Consider the following 18435-nt stretch of genomic DNA (forward strand, 5'->3'; position numbering starts at 1 on the left):
TACAATGTATTAATTAAAAACAAAAAAATTAGAAGAACATTATGTATATCATTCACACTTAAAGCTGCAGACCAAGCAATATCCTACATGTGTTTTTTTGTAAATCAGTTTTGTACTATGAGAAAATCCTTGTAGCATTTTTTTTAACAACTTAATGACATTTTTAATGTATTATAATGTAACAAGCCATTTTTGTTTCTATAGCAACTATTTACAAAGTCACACTGACTGCAGAATACTCCTGTAGTCATTTAGTGAACCCCTGAGCCTAATCTCCGATCGATCACAGGAGAATGGATCGATGGGCAACTTGGTTAATTACATTAATTACATCCATTGTGTGGATTGTATTGATGCAGATATTAAAGGGGGATTTAAAAAAAAAATTAAACGGCAGCTTGGACTGCTGCTTTAAGGGTTTAAAAACAAAGGTCAACCTGTAACGCTGCCCCTTGTGCTGTTATACCACAAATCATTCTAAACAACTGTAATGGAATAAATCTATAAAGGGGGGAAAAGCCTAGAAATTAAAGATATTTAGTCAAATGCAACTATTTGATATGAATTGTGAGTTGATGAATCCAAGAGGTTCAATATTGTGGATTTCCATATTTCACACATTTCAGGGATATTAATATACAATATATAGTTTGATGTCGTTTTTGCTTATATTGAATTCCTGTATCCTTAAATTTCCCCCTTTATTTTAATGTTTTAAATTGTGTACCATTGTCCCTACCAAAAGCTGAAGCAACATTCTGAGGTAAATAATTGAGTAATGAGTGTTTGTATTGGCTGCTTGTTGTACCTACACATTGTGTCCCCTCTGAGTCATTTTTGGTGCACAATTAACCAATGTTTTTGGTTGCTTTAGACATGTTCAAGAAATACCACACTGAACATTAAAGGCAAGCAAGCCTGTCTCTTGGTTTTATAGAAGATTTAAAAAAGAAATACCACATTCTCCCTGTCCTGAAGATTTCCCCTTTTAAAGCATAATGCAAAAACATGGATACATTTCATGTTGTTGGATTTGGGAATTTTCTGCTGTTGCTAAAATATTAATTATTTTGAGCTTTAAAAGCCTGAAAATAATACACTACAGAGGAACATATTGCAGAGCTTTGGCGTGTGACTAGCAGTCCTCATTTTTCAAATACCGGTACTAAAGTTTTCATGAATCGACTACAGTAAGCTTTATTTTTGCCAAATTTCTCAGATCTGTTGAGTGCCTTATAGATATCACCTATACTGTACCACCATTTCTGCCCAGTCTCATTTGTGATGTAGAACTATCTATGCTCATATATATTCAATTAACTACTCAGGGTTTTTTATACCAACCTGTGATATGTTAAACTATTGATACTTGATTTGTTTTTACGTGTATTATTGTGTGTTCAGATTCATTGTCTTTCCTAACAAAAATAACTGTATTTAATACAATTTTTATAACTTTAATTTGTTGACGTGCATTTATTTATAGCAGCCGAAGCATTGTTTTTTTTAACCTTTTTTGGTAAAGGACCCCATAATTATATTGTGCAATTCTGAGGAACCCCAGCCCTCCCTAATAGTGCGTCTGAGATCAGTATTTGGTAGAATTTTCCTATCACCTGAAAATTGCAGGGAACCCTTTAGGGGTGCCCCTCGGAACCCATGTTGGAAAACCACCGAGTTGTGCGGTCTCTAATTTTGCATTGCAAAACTTCTAATGGATAGACATGACCAAGTAAGTATACATCTTTATTGATTTATCTTAATGTATTTCTGCATCATGCCTACAGTATGAATCTTTACGCAGAATATCTCTGAACTGTGGTGGTCATTCTGTAGTGGAGCAGTGCATTGCAAGTCATTGATTAAAACATGTTTCCTATACATCATTCGTAAAACTGGAGAATGAACAGAGCAAACAAAACAGAAGAATACACTGAAGGTAGAGAACAAGCCAGAGGCTGTCTACAGTAAACCAAATTAAACTTGGTTACAGCTTTATACACTGCAATACATTTGAGATTGTGTTTTCACTGACGTTTTCCTGAAGTTCAGTGCTTCAATTTACATTACTAGAAGTGTACCAAAATAGTGAAAATAGTCCCATTTCAAGCTATTGAGGGATAAATTAAGTCAATTTATAACAATGCTTTGAAACGCAGAAGTGCAAAAAGTCTGAGCTTGTGACTCATTCTACAGTGCTAAATATTACAATATTAAAATTCAAAGGCTGTGAAAAATGCTCTTAAGCACCAAAGGCATTTATTGCACAGTGCAAGATTCAGTATTAACATTGTAATTACACAAGTGTTACTATATCTCTCTCACACACACACACACACACACACACACACACACACACACACACACACACACACACACACACACACACACACACACACACACACACACACACACACACACACACACCTCGGTTATCCAACGGAATCCGTTCTGGAAGTAGTGTTGGATAGTGAAACAAATAACGCCCATAGGGTTGCATTGTAAAGCGTTGGATAAGAAAAACCCAGAATTGCTTCAGGGAAATACTGATGCTACCAATTGTGTGCTATCAGTACTAATCGTCCAGCATGAATAAACTGCATGAACATATATAAAGTACACATCCGTTCAGAGTCCCACTGTGATGTAAGTGTAATAAATGGTTAATAATCACCCCACTTGCTCAAGTCCCATAGCGTCACACGGGTAGGGGCTGGAGTGTGGTAAGGAGGCCGTGTGGTAGCAAAACCGCCGCGTCCCCTGAGAAGGAACCAAGCAGCTAAGTTCGCCGCCACCCTCCGCCACTGCCTCACTGATCCCGGTGCTATATCTGAGCAAGATGACCTCACAGCGGAGGTATACACGGGGGACAGATGGAGGAGCAAAGGCACTCACTTTCTTGACACGACGGGTCACTGGTCCGCGCTCGGCGTTCGGCGTCCACCCTCCTTTAGCGATGACGTCAGGATCTCTGGACCGGAAGTGACGTATAGCGTGCTCCAAGCCGGGGAAATCCAACAAAAATAGAACAGGAGGCGGTGCACTGCTACCATCAGGGTAAAAAGGAAACGATATCTCCACGCAAAATGAATGAATAAAAGGTTGTTTTATTTGAGTTCATATACACTAAAAAAGTGCTACAGAGCTAACTGACGCGTTTCGTCCCTGCCTGGGACTTTGACAAAGTCCCAGGCAGGGACGAAACGCGTCAGAGTTAGCTCTGTAGCACTTTTTTAGTGTATATGCACTCAAATAAAACAACCTTTTATTCATTTTGCGTGGAGATATCGTTTCCTTTTTACCCTGATGGTAGCAGTGCACCGCCTCCTGTTCTATTTTTAAAGCGTTGGATATGCCATTTGTTGTAAAGTGAAACGTTAGATAGCGAGGACTACCTGTATTATATATAATATTCTGCTAAACATGAAAAACAGTCTTGGCCAAAGCATAAACTGGGTTATTTAACTGGGACAGATGGAAAAAATGAAGACAAATGGATCTGGTTTACCTTCTGTATAAGTAGATCAGAAAACAGATTACTCTGCTAAAATAGAGAAAAAAGTGGTTGCCTTCAGAATAAAAATGTTAAACACCGTATAGTTATTTCCTTTGTTTATTTCTATTTTTAAAGAAGTCAGACACCAAGGAACCTTATACACAAATTGAGCCATGCAAAATATTTCACATGGAGTATTTATTTCAGGGATTTAACCTTTCCACATTTGTATAAGGATGCCGCTTCATATCAGAAATGGAAGCAGGGAAGCCGCGCTCGTGCTGTCAGGCGTGGTAATGGAACGGTAATATGCCGCTTCATATCACTGGCCAAACAAGCCAAAGCAATCCTTATAATGAGCTGTTCATTTTCTTTTACATTTTAACTATTCTGGATGGGATTGCTGCTTTAATTTACAAAATATACAAAAGCAAGTATTTGAGGTTACATGTGTATCTCCACTTTAGTGCTAAATTAGCAACTACAGATGATGATGATGATGATGATGAGGACTGGGTTTATATTTTAAGTATGAATCTGTTTCACTCTTGAAGTACTTGTGTGTTCAGCTGGTTAATCATGTAGGTTTGCACCTATACGTTTTCTGTTTCCGTGGGTAAGAAACTGCATCATACACAGACTGCATTTTTATTTTCTAATTCCCCTTATTACAGAAATGGAACTGGGAGAACTTTTGAAAGTAAGATTGCTGGAGACTCGTTCGGGTAAGTCTACATGGGAAAGAAGTCAGAATGGCCCTCGAAGTAGCACAGGTGTGAGGTGGAATGGCTCAATTACTGGTAGTCTATCAGGTGGCTGGATCCACAAAGCTCCATTAAATCACTGCTCATAATGTGATGCTAATTTTAAACAGGAACAGAGATGATATTTTCCCTGAGGTCAATGCCTACAAAGCCAAATATACACAAAAACAACGGCTGACATACCTTATTAGCATTGGCTTAACGTCACATTATTGTAGCATAATGTTGTGTTATCTCCACATAACCTTACGTTTTCCAATCCAAACTCTGAAATAGGGCTTTAGCACAAGTTGAGAAAGCGAGAAGAAACAGCAGTGATGCCAGGAAATAACGATGTGTTAGTTTAGGGGTGCGCAAACTTTTGTTGCTGCGCCCCCCCCCCCCCTGCCTGCTCTCCCCCAGTGCTCGCACCCCCCTTACCTTAGTGCGGCGTCAAATTATGCCGTGGGGTCATCTGATGTGATGTAACGCACGGCGCCATTTCACGCCGCTTTGCCATAGAGACGTGTCCCGAAGCCGTCTGGATCTCGGTAAGTTTAGTTGCAGAGGCCTTGTGTGGTTCCCGGGCATTTCATTTAAATGCCTGAAGAACGGAGGGGTCCTCTACAACTGCCGCGCACACCAGTTTGCACACTCCTGTGTCAGTTCATTTATGCCTACAGTGTTACACCTTTCCAGACACTGCAAAAGCCTGATTTCAAGGTCTGGATGTGATTAACGCCAAGTTTAGGTATAACTTAAATAACGTTAAGCCCCCACGTTAACCTGAATTAAATTTGCTGGATATGAGTTGTTCTGGTAAAGCCTCATTTGCATGTCATTATCAGTAATGTTTGTTATACTGTAGTTATCTCATATTTTCTCCTGTAAAGAGCATAGTGTTAACATTGCATTATTGTACTTTGAAGATACAATGTTAGTCTTGGGCCTGGGACATGGTGATATGAAGGGCGCTGGGCAGCGCTGACGCTCATGCTCTCCTGCTCAAGCAGGAGATTTTCCGTGTCCCCGCATAAGTCAGCGAGCGCGCTTGTGTGCCGGGTGGGAGGCGGGCCGGGAGGCGGGGCTAGGGTGCCACGTCACCGCGCCGACGTCACAGACTGCCATTGGCTTCTGGCAGTCACGTGACCGACCCTGCGCTTCCCTCAGCGGGAAAAGTAAAATTGATCTGTCTGCTGAAATTCCGCACGCGTGCGGAAGCGCCGTCTAAAGTCGCGCTGATAAGGATAATGTTTCCCCTCAGCGCGCCTCAGCACTGTCTTTTTTACCATGTCCGAGGCCTTAACGCGACGTTCACTTAGGTTAAAGTCCCATTAAGTGATTGAAGAGGTTTGTGGATCTGAGCTTTAGAGGGTTTTGGTAGTGGTGATGGCCATTGTGCTAATGAAGATCTACTGATGATGGACATATTTAGTAATAGTGATGATGATAATGCAACTGTGGGGGCTGCATCAGCAGCACAAACTGATACTAGCAATAGGCAGAATAGCCTCTGTAGAAAGGGGCCCTCTGGCATTATACGAAGAAGTTAAACAATTCTGTGTACTTCAACACACCAACCCACTACCCATGAAGTTTTTGATTGGGTGCACACAAAGCATTGCACATACGGTAGGGCCTTTTTCGCCAAATAATAAATTGTTGAAAATGCTTGCGGTTTATATACTGCCCTTTAGCTTTGTAGAGGGCAAATACTTTAGGGAGCAACTATAATTTGCTGAGCTACGCTGGATAATATCCAGTACGGCCTATTTTTCTACTTTTTTTTTTTTTTTACTATTTTGCACCTCTACGGTCACACCCAGCACAGATGCAAATACAGCAGGCAACATTACCGCTTATGTTTCCCTTCATTTTGCGTACTTCCAGTTTGGCGTAATGCTCAATGCTGACATTTCGCGCATTGTCTGGAGAAATTCCACCTAAACCTAGCTGGCATACAAACAAATTCTAAGTGATTTTGCAAGATTATTATCCCTATTTGAGTTGGTGTAATATTTCGCAAGTCCGCAAAATAATAATTGTATTGTATCTTTGCCACTGACTTGTGAAAAATGAATTTAAGAGATGGATTTACCAAATACCTATCTATTGAACCCTAGCTTTTACTGGGTTAAAGAGACAATTTGTTGGTTTATGAGGTACTGTGTCATCTGCACATGACTTCACTAAAAGCTATTTATGTTCATCAATATTATTATTTTTTACCAAATCAGTTACATTTATCAGTTTTACTAATGTCAAGTTTGACTATGTTTAATAAAATGTATGTGTAATTATCATGCAATTATGTTGATGTACAAATTGACGGGATTAGAAACCACTTTTGATAATATGAAGAATTTCTGATATTTTTAATCGCTTTCAGGTTTGGTAATATTTCCATTAAATTAGCAGAAGTTTTTCTTTTTAATATAGCAACCATGGCTGTAGCAATTGCATGTGGTTACACGATAAAAAGCTGGAGAAAGCAGAACATAGCTAACAGAAGTTGCCATTTCCCCATTGTCTAGTTTAGGCTCAGACCATAGAGGAACAACCTTCACAGTTCATTTATATTAAAAGCATTGTGCTCTTGCAACATCTACAATGATCGACCGATATTTTAAAAACAGGAAAACATGCACAAGTAGCTTCAGCTTTGAAATACTGTATATGCAAAATTTCTTATTATTACATCGCGGCATTTTCCAAGGAGTGATCTAGCACACAAAAGGAGGATTAGAGTACTTAATCTAAATAGATTTACTATGTTTATTATCCCAAAATTGTACTTAAAAAAAAAAAAAAATAAGGCAGTGCCACCTTAAAAATAATTATTGCAATCAGACCCACAGACTTGGCAATGTCATCATTCATTCTTCTGGATTTAACAATGGTTCTTAGAAAAAGGTCGTTAAAAGCACCTTTAACTGTAACTCTGAATTCTAAGAGATACGGTCTTAGTAAAGATGATGCTGCAACCAATAATATTTCTGTCACCTTTCTAGTACCCTTGGTGAAAGCAGGGCCAAGGATAACTTCTTTTAAGATGCAGTCTCCATGTTATGGGTATCCCACATTAACTGCAACTTGAAAAAAGGGTCTCAGATGCAACTTTAAGCAGACTTGCAAGCCCTTCTTCCAGTGCAGTAGTCAAATATGTAATATTACCATTGTTGAGTACAAAATAGTAAAACCATAAAAAGAGTTCCAATGGAAATACACCTTGTTCACTTTTCAGATCAGTCCAGCGTTAGTCATTCCAATCAAGAAACAGTGGTGGAAATGCTAGCTATATTTTCTATAAGTGAACATACAGTATGTTTGCCACATCATTCCCATGCCAGCTTCTTTTTATCTTCCAATAATGCTTTGACCTGTATCAGTTGCTTAAGCTCAGCTTCAAGCCCTGTTTCTTTTTCTAGAGTGCTCTTTATCTGTAAGAAATAGACGAGAATAATAGTACAGTAGTTGCTTTTAAGCATAGTACTACCGTATGAAAAGAAATATATCAGGTTTCTAAAATTAAGTTAACTACTTAACCTAATGAAACGTCAGCATTAGGGAAAAATGCACAAGCTACTGTATAGATGCACAGGCTTAACTTTCAATAAATGGATTAAATTAAGTGGTTATATTACCAAAGCCCCAATAAACCTGTTTCTAATATGCAGGTATACAAAAATAAATAGATGTCCATTTAATGAAGGGTATTAAAATTTCTTTAATGTATCGCACTATTCATAAAAATACTTTTTTTTTTTTTAAATCACAATTACTCTTATGGTAAAATGTTTTAGTACAATAATGTGTACTTACCTCATCATAATATTTGTCAATATAGCTGTAGATTTTCAGCAAAGCCACATCTTCTTTGAACTCATGGTTATGTTTCTACAAGGATAACAATAACATTAGTAGAATGTGATGGAAGGTGGTTCCTAGAGATGGGCACATTTTTGGATCCGCTGCGGATTTTTCGGTTTCTTTGGTCAGCGGATTTCAGCGGATCAGTCTCAATAATGGTGATTCACCTCTTGTGTATTTAAAAACAATAAATTTGAACTTCGACAATCCATCCGCGGATTCCGCTATCTGCTGACGGGTTTTAAGAATTCAATACGCAGATTTCAGCAATCCACACGCGGAATTGTTGAATCCGCGGGTTGGGTTCTTAAAATCCGTCAGCGGAGTGTATCCAATGGACAGTTATGGATTCATCCACGTGGATTGAAAATAACAACTTTTATACTGCGGAACGGATTTTGAATGGCAAATTCGGGAAAAGGATTTGGACTGGTGCGCCCATCTCTAGCGGTTGCAGCACAATTTGAAGTGCATTCCATTTAGTTTGGTTCACGTAAGAAAATACCTTTGATTCCAGTGTCAAAAACTCATTTAACTCCGTGGAAGACACAACCGGTGCATCTCTGATTTCTTTATAATAGGCTTTGATCTCTTCTTTAAATTGCGGAATATCTTTGGCGTAAAGAAGTTTGTTGGTTGGAGCTGCCTGAAGTAAGAGACGTGAGAAATATTATATTTAAAAATATATATATATTAAGGGAACGAAAATGTACTCGAGCACAATTAGGATTTACTATGCCGTAAAAGTGATTTTACAAAAACTAAACATAAAAACATAAAGTTGGCCTGTCTCAGGAAAATACATGCCGTCAAGGAATCCAACACCCCTACGGCCTGGTTAACCTACTTTCTGCCACAAACTGTAAATACTGTATTACACCGTCTAACTTTAAGAAGTCTTCACTCACTACTCTTCTCCAAAACCAAAGATAGATATGTGTCTTCAAAAAAACTTTAAAGGAAGAAAAGTGCATTAGCTTTTTGATCTGCAGTAATATACATGTATGGATTCAATTCGTAACTTCTGCAGATTTTACTAATGCTTATATTCAAACACTATTTGATTGCAGGTATCACAACAATATTAAATAATAATTACCGTTTTGTTTTTAGATATCATTAACCACGCTTTACAGCATGATTGAACTTTCATGTACAGCAGCTGTGCATTATTTTTTTTCTTTAAAATGCACACTGGAGCGGAGGGGTAAACAGAATAGATTCCCGCTCCGGTGAGTACTGCTCCAACTTCTATAAAGGGAAGGTTTATGGACTCTCTACTCGATAGCGCACAGGCCAAAACCAAAGCCTGTGGTAGAACTGCAAGTGGCCAGCGTAACGCTGGTGGCTAGTCTAGGTGGGCGTATTGTACAGGACTGTGACCGAGACTTTAAGGCCCTGTACATGTCGACTAGTACCATCCCTTATACCAGTGTGTCTCAGGGTGGGTTACCACCTGGGGAAGCGATCGAGCCGCAAGAGAACGATATTCCAAAAAGGAGGAGTCTGCGGGCCTCTAAGACTTTTGTCCCATCTTCAGACTGGAAGGACCGGTCTTATGGGAATGAGATGCTGATCGATGATAAATGTGTAGAAGATGTGTGCAGTGTAAATAGTGGTGTTAGTCATATTATAATGTGATCAACCATTGTGTGAACATTGTTCTTGTTTTTGTTCAGATTTCAATTAACGATAATACCCGAAAATGTAGGACCCAAGTGGGATCGTTGGCAACCCACCAGAGGGAGAGTGTAGCTACGTCACCTGATGGCTACTATTCTGCCCTTGGGCTGGCAGTAAGCCCTGGTACAATCAGGTTGCCAGTAGTTGGTATGGGTTTTTTTTCCCCATCCTTTGGTATTAAACTTGAGTGACAACAGGGGCTTGGTACATCCTGTTGTAGCAGGGACAACAGGGTGCCCGCCTCCTGGCTGTACTTAAGGGCAGAGCCGCCCTAAAGTTAGAGGTGTTCCTTCCCCCTCTGAGGAAGGCAGGTCACACAACTGGGAGCCTGAGATTGGGGCCTTCCTATGTGCTCTTCCCTCCGGGGGAGAGTGAGTGTGGACCATACCTCTGTCTCTGCTAGGGAGGTGGGGAAGAGCTAGGACGGCTGCGGGTACCCTTGGCCTGTAGTGACGGTCCAGGGGACCATCATTCAGTGGGAGCTGAGAGTACTGCTTCCGGCAGAAGACTGTCATGTAACTGTGCTGTACAGAGTGAATAAACTGTTCCTGTTGATATATACCTCCTGCCTGGTGCGTGACCTTACTGGGGGGAGAGGTAATAAGTTCTACCGTGGAAGATCACCTTCAGTTCCTGAATTCTACAGCAGATGGAGGCGCTGCACTGCTAAAAGGATATCTGGGGTATGAACCCCAGAAGCCTCTTCCTGTGTCCCCACTACCATCGGAGGACGACTCAGCCCTCCTGTTGCCAACAGGTATATGTATACCACACACCTTGTAATGACCCCTATCTGCGATCGGGTGGAGGAAACACTGTTACACTAGCAAAGGGAAGACAGGTTTACTGCACGTTGAATACTCATGGACTGCAGGAGAGAGAGCTTTCCAAGGTGAGTTTTTAGGTGTTTCCTTGACAATGATCACAGTACCTGCAGTCCAACAGTGGTGTGAGGGCTACAGTTTGAGAAAACCTACTTTTGTTGACTCATTAGCAACATATATTACCTTCCCCAACTGCTGCTCCATAAGGGAAAAGGAATCCATGAATGCTTGTGCAATTACTGACAGGCAGCTGTCCAGGTGAGGAGTCTTTTTTATGTGATAGACAAATTGTGGGTTCTTCATTATGTGCACCCAGAAGCGGAGAGGAAGGCTAATTAAGACAAAAATAAGCAACAAAAAAATTAGACATACAATATATAAGCTTAGTAAATCAAATTTGAGTTGGAGGCTGTACAATATGTAGAACAGGATTTGGTGTAAGGAAACAATCTGAAACTAACCCGAAAAGGGAACATGGTATGGGGGTACTGAGAATCGGTTTACACTTCTAACCTCCCACAGTTCATTTTTCTTAGAAATAAAGGTGTTCAAAATTGGCACATTATCACCACACCTGAAATCTTCATTTAGGATGTTATCCACTCGTTCTCCTCCACTGGTGTTTTGATTGGATAAGAGGGCATTTAGTAGCAGACATTGGTGGGATCATTGTCATATTTTTGGAGACACCTATTCATGTTATTTTGGTCTTTAGATAGAATAGACCATATTGAATGATGCAGTCATACTCTGCATTGCTTTAACATCATTTTTATTTCAGAAAGTTGTTTTGAGGAGGTAATGCACCCAAAGAGCTTCTAGTGATGTTTTATTGAATAATATTCCATGCTTTCATTAGAATGAAAGTCGATTTGTCAACAAGTAGTGAATTGCATCACTCTACCGATGTAGCTATTGTTTGTGTGATATACAAAATGAATGTTTATCATACCTGTTAGTTTTCCAGATGTGCATCACATCTTGGTCGGTTATTTTCTTGCTTTCAGCCTGGGCATCCAAGAAATCAAAGAAGTGTTTTATGGCTATTGGGGGCTTGTTGTTGGGTAAACTCCAAATGCTCTGAAAGAGCTTTTCAACAGCAGAGTGAATTGCGACCTGCAACAAAGAGCACATGTCAGAAACTTTAAGCAGTGAGATCTTATTATTGTTTCAGAATCTATGATGGAACTGCAGACTGAAGCAACGTTGGCTGTAAATAATTTGCTCATGTCATCAGAATGCTTATGTCTCATCTGTCTCATGGTGGCTCTGATTCAAACGCTGATCATCATAACCTGGTTCTTTTTTGCTGAGACTATTTCAGTGTCACAGTCTAACAGGAACAGTTTCAAAACTTTGCCGTGTAAGTCCAGTTAAAGATATGACATAAGCATAATTATACTTTTTTGCAGGGTTAGCAAAATACATTAGGCACATTGAAGATGTTTGAGAAGATTCCTCTTCAGTACTAAACAATTTGAAAAAACGTTCCTTAGTAACTTTATTTTATTTAGTTAGTCAAACTAAAAAATTAGCAGCTGCCCGTAACTGCTATTTTTTTTCTTAAATTCACACATTTTACAGGAAATCAGTAGGTCCCTATATACTTTCTAACACACTGTTAAAATACTCGCAAACATACCTCTAAAATACTCATAAAAACTGTTTGAGTCTTTGTTACTTAATGTGATCGTAAAACTACACGCTATTTAATTATCAGCAATTTAGGGCCCGTGTAGTAAGATTATTTTTGGGCGCGTGCTAATTTTTTTTCATACATGACGCATAGATCATTGGTTAACATAATTTGCATTTAAACTAGTGTTAGTAAATATCAATTATTAGTGTAAACACACACACACATATATAATATATATATATATATATATATATATATATATATATATATATATATGGAAAAAAGAACAAAAAAGGAACAAAAAAGAAACAGGCGCACACCTAGTGCATTACCACAATAAAAATGTATTGGATGAACATAAAATCTAACAAATGGCCACTCACAAGGATACAGCAAATAAAAGCATGTATGAGATAGGCTCTCATGTGCCTTGCAGCTCAATCACCAGCGTCCGTCCGCAATCAGTGGCGTCGTCACGTGGATCAGCCTCGCGAACCGGAACCGGAAGAGGGGTCTTTCACCTTCAGTGCTCCACCAAATCGGTCCCTCCGGGAAACAGGCACCCCAGATGTATAATAGTACAAGGTAGCAAGCCGGGAGAGCAGCACACGGGAGCCAAGAGTTCTCAGTCAACCTGCATCAGTGTTTGTGGGCAAATGGCGGCCGGACTCTAGCCACGCCCTACGCGTTTCGTCATCAAATGGCGACTTCTTCAGGGGATACCCTTCAAGCATATGTCCTTAGTATTTATAGGGAGGTTAACAGCAAGTAGCCAATAAAGCTTAATTGAATTTAAAGCAATCAATTGAATCAATTACACATATGTATAATTAGAACAAGTAAAATCAATTTCTAAATATTTTGAGGACCCCATCGATGTCCAAAGAGTAACATGCAAACTATATATTGAAACAACATAACTGATGTTCTGAATGTGCTTGATATTATTGATGATGTGAATACAATTAATGAGTGGAATATGACAGGCTGAATCAATAGACAAACAGCACTACAAGGTGCATAGTAATTAAATATAAGGATTAATTGCATTCAGACATTCTAGAGAGTATATTTGAATAGAACTATTTATATGTTTAGTAGAGTCAGATCTATTGCACTTGATTGTTAATGACATCTCAACTAGGGAGAACACAAATGAATGAACCATAGTATATGGACAGCTATATAAACATTTTCATTTAAATCAATGACACCCAACAAAATAGCAAGTAGTTACCTGGTATGTTATCAGGGTATTAACCCATTATTGGAATGTCAGTGGGGAGTCAGAGGAAGTAGATGAGATGGATCCAAAAGCAAGGACAGATAAAACGAAGGCGACAGTGGCTTAAACTAATATGAAAGTATTAAGCAATTTAATATGAGTGCTGTGTTCTAATAAATATGACAATGGATTATGTGTTGTGTGCATCAATGTGAATAATAGATAATAAAGTGTATGTGAGTGATGTGAAAATCAAAATAATGTAAATAGTGAATTATGTATATACTAAAATATATGTAATGAAATGAAAATAATGAAATAAATATATAATATATAAAAGAAAATAAAATAAAAAATGAAAAATAAATGTAATTGAAAATGAAAATGAAAATGAAAATGAAAATGAAAATGAAAATCAAAAATAAAAATAAAAATAAATATAAAAAGTGAATAAAAAATGTAAAAAATGTATAATAAAATAAAATAAAATAAAAATAAAAATAAATAAAGAATAAAATGAATCAAAAACTAATATAGAATATTGACCATTTGTGGAGATGGATCGTGACAGACACGAAAGCTGACACCCCTTGAATAAGTGAATAGGAACACAATGACCAGACAGAAGACCATAGCCCAGAGGGAATGCTAAGCATTCAGACCAGACCTCTGGAGAACACCCATTAGAGGTGTTCAAACTATGGTACTAATGTCAATATGGTCATTGTGTCCCTTAGGATAGGTTGCATCCAAAATGTACATCCAATATGTTTCTCGGGTACATAGCTTCTGAAAGCGATCACCTCCCATATATGAGGGGGGGATGAATCACATCACATTCAAATGGTACATCATATGAAATAAAAGACCATATAAATTGTTTAACAGAATACGTTGTGTATCTTATCTCATGTGAATGTGGCACCCAATATATAGGCCGTACATCTAGAGCCCTTAGTACACGGTTCTTAGAGCACCGGCGGAACATTATTAATGGGTGTCAAACACACAGCCTCTCCCGTCACTTTTGTACTAGTCACAACAAAAATCCCAAATCCCTTTCTGTCATGGGTATTGAATTCATCCCCCCCTCATATATGGGAGGTGATCGCTTTCAGAAGCTATGTACCCGAGAAACATATTGGATGTACATTTTGGATACAACCTATCCTAAGGGACACAATGACCATATTGACATTAGTACCATAGTTTGAACACCTCTAATGGGTGTTCTCCAGAGGTCTGGTCTGAATGCTTAGCATTCCCTCTGGGCTATGGTCTTCTGTCTGGTCATTGTGTTCCTATTCACTTATTCAAGGGGTCAGTCAGCTTTCGTGTCTGTCACGATCCATCTCCACAAATGGTCAATATTCTATATTAGTTTTTGATTCATTTTATTCTTTATTTATTTTTATTTTTATTTTATTTTATTTTATTATACATTTTTTACATTTTTTATTCACTTTTTATATTTATTTTTATTTTTATTTTTGATTTTTATTTTCATTTTCATTTTCATTTTCAATTACATTTATTTTTCATTTTTTATTTTCTTTTCTTGTATATATTATATATTTATTTCATTATTTTCATTTCATTACATATATTTTAGTATATACATAATTCACTATTTACATTATTTTGATTTTCACATCACTCACATACACTTTATTATCTATTATTCACATTGATGCACACAACACATAATCCATTTTCATATTTATTAGAACACAGCACTCATATTAAATTGCTTAATACTTTCATATTAGTTTAAGCCACTGTCGCCTTCGTTTTATCTGTCCTTGCTTTTGGATCCATCTCATCTACTTCCTCTGACTCCCCACTGACATTCCAATAATGGGTTAATACCCCGATAACATACCAGGTAACTACTTGCTATTTTGTTGGGTGTCATTGATTTAAATGAAAATGTTTATATAGCTGTCCATATACTATGGTTCATTCATTTGTGTTCTCCCTAGTTGAGATGTCATTAACAATCAAGTGCAATAGATCTGACTCTACTAAACATATAAATAGTTCTATTCAAATATACTCTCTAGAATGTCTGAATGCAATTAATCCTTATATTTAATTACTATGCACCTTGTAGTGCTGTTTGTCTATTGATTCAGCCTGTCATATTCCACTCATTAATTGTATTCACATCATCAATAATATCAAGCACATTCAGAACATCAGTTATGTTGTTTCAATATATAGTTTGCATGTTACTCTTTGGACATCGATGGGGTCCTCAAAATATTTAGAAATTGATTTTACTTGTTCTAATCTTATACTATATTAGTGAAAGCACTGTATGTTTGCCTGCCTGCCTGGATGTCCGGTGTCCCTAGGGGAAATCTCATTGGTCCCTTGGCCCGCCCGCCCCCGCACACCTCTCATTGGCCTGAGGCGGAGTGACAGGCCAAAGGACACACAGGGACACACACACACACAGGGACACACACACACAGGGACACACACACACACAGGGACAGGGACAGGGACACACACACAGTGACAGACACACACACAGTGACACACACACACAGTGACACACACACACACACACAGGGACACAGGGACACACACACAGGGACACAGGGACACACACACACACAGTGACAGACACACACACAATGACAGACACACACACAGTGATACACACACACAGTGACACACACACTGTTACATACATTAGCGGGGCTCACAGTTAGCAGCACCCGCGCGCACCTCCTCCTCTCCCCGTGTCTCCCGCGCTTTCACCCCGACCCCCCCCCTCCCCCGGCGCAGCTACATTCAGCGGGACACACACACACTATTATTACCCCTTCAGCGCCCCCCCCCCCCACCCAGTGTCAGCGGCCGTGCGAGACCCCCCCTCTATATCTCCCACCTCTCCCCCCCCCACACATATACATGCCCCCCCCCTCCCCGGCGCTACAACTCACCCCTCCCCGGCGGGGGAATAGCCAGTGGCCAGGCAGGCTGCCTCGCGGCGCCGAGTGCCCAAGATGGCGGCGCCCGGGACACAGCGGGGGAGCGGCCACAACACGCTGCCTCCCGCCTCAGATCCACGTGGGACCTGCCGGATGGGTGAGTGAGCGGCCTTCACCTCCCCTCCACCCCCCCCTCCCCTCCAGTGTCAGTGTCTCCCCGATACCCCCCCCCCCCAGCGGGGGAGCGAGCGAGCGCCCGGGACACAGCGGGAGAGCGGCCACAACACGCTGCCTCCCGCCTCAGATCCACGTGGGACCTGCCGGACGGGTGAGTGAGTGGCCTTCACCTCCCCTCACCCACCCCTCACCCCCCATCACCTCCCCTCACCCCCCATCACCTCCCCTCACCCACCCCTCACCCCCCTCACCTCCCCTCACCCACCCCTCACCCCCCATCACCTCCCCTCACCCCCCATCACCTCCCCTCACCCCCTTTCACCTCCCCTCACTCCACTTCTCCCTTCCACCCCCCTTCACCTCCCCATTTACCTCCCCCCCCTCCACCTCCCCTCCACCCCCCCCCTTCACCACCTCCCCTCCACCCCCCCTTCACCTCCCTTCCACCCCCCCTTCACCTCCCTTCCACCCCCCCCTTCACCTCCCTTCCACCCCCCCTTCACCTCCCTTCCACTCCCCCCCCTTCACCCTCCCTTCACCTCCCCTCCACCCCCCCTCCACCCCCCACCTTCACCTCCCCTCCACCCCCCCTTCACCTCCCCTCCACCCCCCCTTCCCACCGCCTCCCCCCCTTCCCACCGCCTCCCCCCCCCCTTCCCACCGCCTCCCCCCCCCTTCCCACCGCCTCCCCCCCTTCCCACCGCCTCCCCCCCCCCTTCCCACCGCCTCCCCCCCCCTTCCCACACCCTCCCCCTCCACCTTCCCACCGCCTCCCCCCCCTTCCCACCCGCCTCCCCCCCCTTCCCACCGCCTCCCAGCTCCCCTTCCCACCGCCTCCCCCCACCCCTTCCCACCGCCTCCCCCCCTTCCCACCGCCTCCCCCCCCCTTCCCACCGCCTCCCCCCCCTTCCCACCGCCTCCCACCCCCCCTTCCCACCGCCTCCCCCCCCCCCTTCCCACCGCCTCCCCCCCCCCTTCCCACCGCCTCCCTCCCCCCCTTCCCACCGCCTCCCACCCCCCGCCATTCCACCGCCTCCCACCCCCCGCCTTCCCACCTCCTCCCACCCCCCGCCTTCCCACCGCCTCCCACCCCCCGCCTTCCCACCTCCTCCCCCTTCCCACCTCCTCCCCCTTCCCACCACCTCACCCCTCCCCCCCCGCTCCCCTTCCCCCCCCCCGCTCCCCTTCCCCCCCCTCCACTCCCCTTCACCCCCCCTCTGCTCCCCTTTCCACCCCCCCCTCCGCTCCTCTTCCCCCCACCCTCCACCTCTTTTTCCCCTTTCCCCTCCCACCCCCTCCCACACTTCCACCCCCTCCTCTAACCCTTCCCCCCCTCCTCTAACCCTTCCTCCCCTCCTCTAACCCTTCCCCCCCCTCCTCTAACCCTTCCCCCCCCCTCCACTAACCCTTCCCCCCTCCACTAACCCTCCCCCCCCTCCTCTAACCCTTCCCCCCCCCTCCTCTAACCCTTCCCCCCCCCCTCCTCTAACCCTTCCCCCCTCCCTCCTCTAACCCTTCCCCCCTCCTCCACCCCTTGCCCCCCTCCTCCTCCCCTTCCCGCCGCCCTTCGCCTTCATGCCCGCCTTACCGCCTCCCCACCCCCGCCTCTGCCTTTCACCCCGCCCTTACTCCGGCCGCCTCTGCCTTTCACCCACCGCCTCACAGCCGCTGCACGCACTCAACAGACACCCGCCACACTCGACACATACCTGCCGCCACACACACCTGCTGCCTCCCGCCCCTACGCACCGACATCACTGACCCACCGCCTCACACCCTAGCAGGACCCCCACTCACAGACAGCACTCACAACCCACGCGCCAGCCGCCGCCTCAC

General features: G+C 42.5%; 1 protein-coding gene across 1 annotated transcript in view; it reads right to left on the minus strand.

The window, feature by feature from the left end:
- Positions 1 to 4662: 4662 nt before the first annotated feature.
- The window catches only part of PLXNC1 (plexin C1), a 146654-nt gene continuing 132881 nt past the window's right edge, over positions 4663 to 18435 (minus strand). The window contains exons 27-32 of the mRNA XM_075599091.1: positions 15266 to 15323; positions 11569 to 11732; positions 10800 to 10947; positions 8615 to 8755; positions 8062 to 8136; positions 4663 to 7679 (exon numbers count right to left, since the gene is read on the minus strand). Of these exons, the coding sequence (XP_075455206.1) occupies positions 7575 to 7679; positions 8062 to 8136; positions 8615 to 8755; positions 10800 to 10947; positions 11569 to 11732; positions 15266 to 15323 (691 nt within the window). The 3' untranslated portion in view covers positions 4663 to 7574. The remainder of the gene's footprint in view (positions 7680 to 8061; positions 8137 to 8614; positions 8756 to 10799; positions 10948 to 11568; positions 11733 to 15265; positions 15324 to 18435) is intronic.

The sequence above is a fragment of the Ascaphus truei genome, chromosome 5, assembly GCF_040206685.1.
Source record: "Ascaphus truei isolate aAscTru1 chromosome 5, aAscTru1.hap1, whole genome shotgun sequence".
In the NCBI taxonomy this organism is placed as follows: Eukaryota; Metazoa; Chordata; class Amphibia; order Anura; family Ascaphidae; genus Ascaphus; species Ascaphus truei.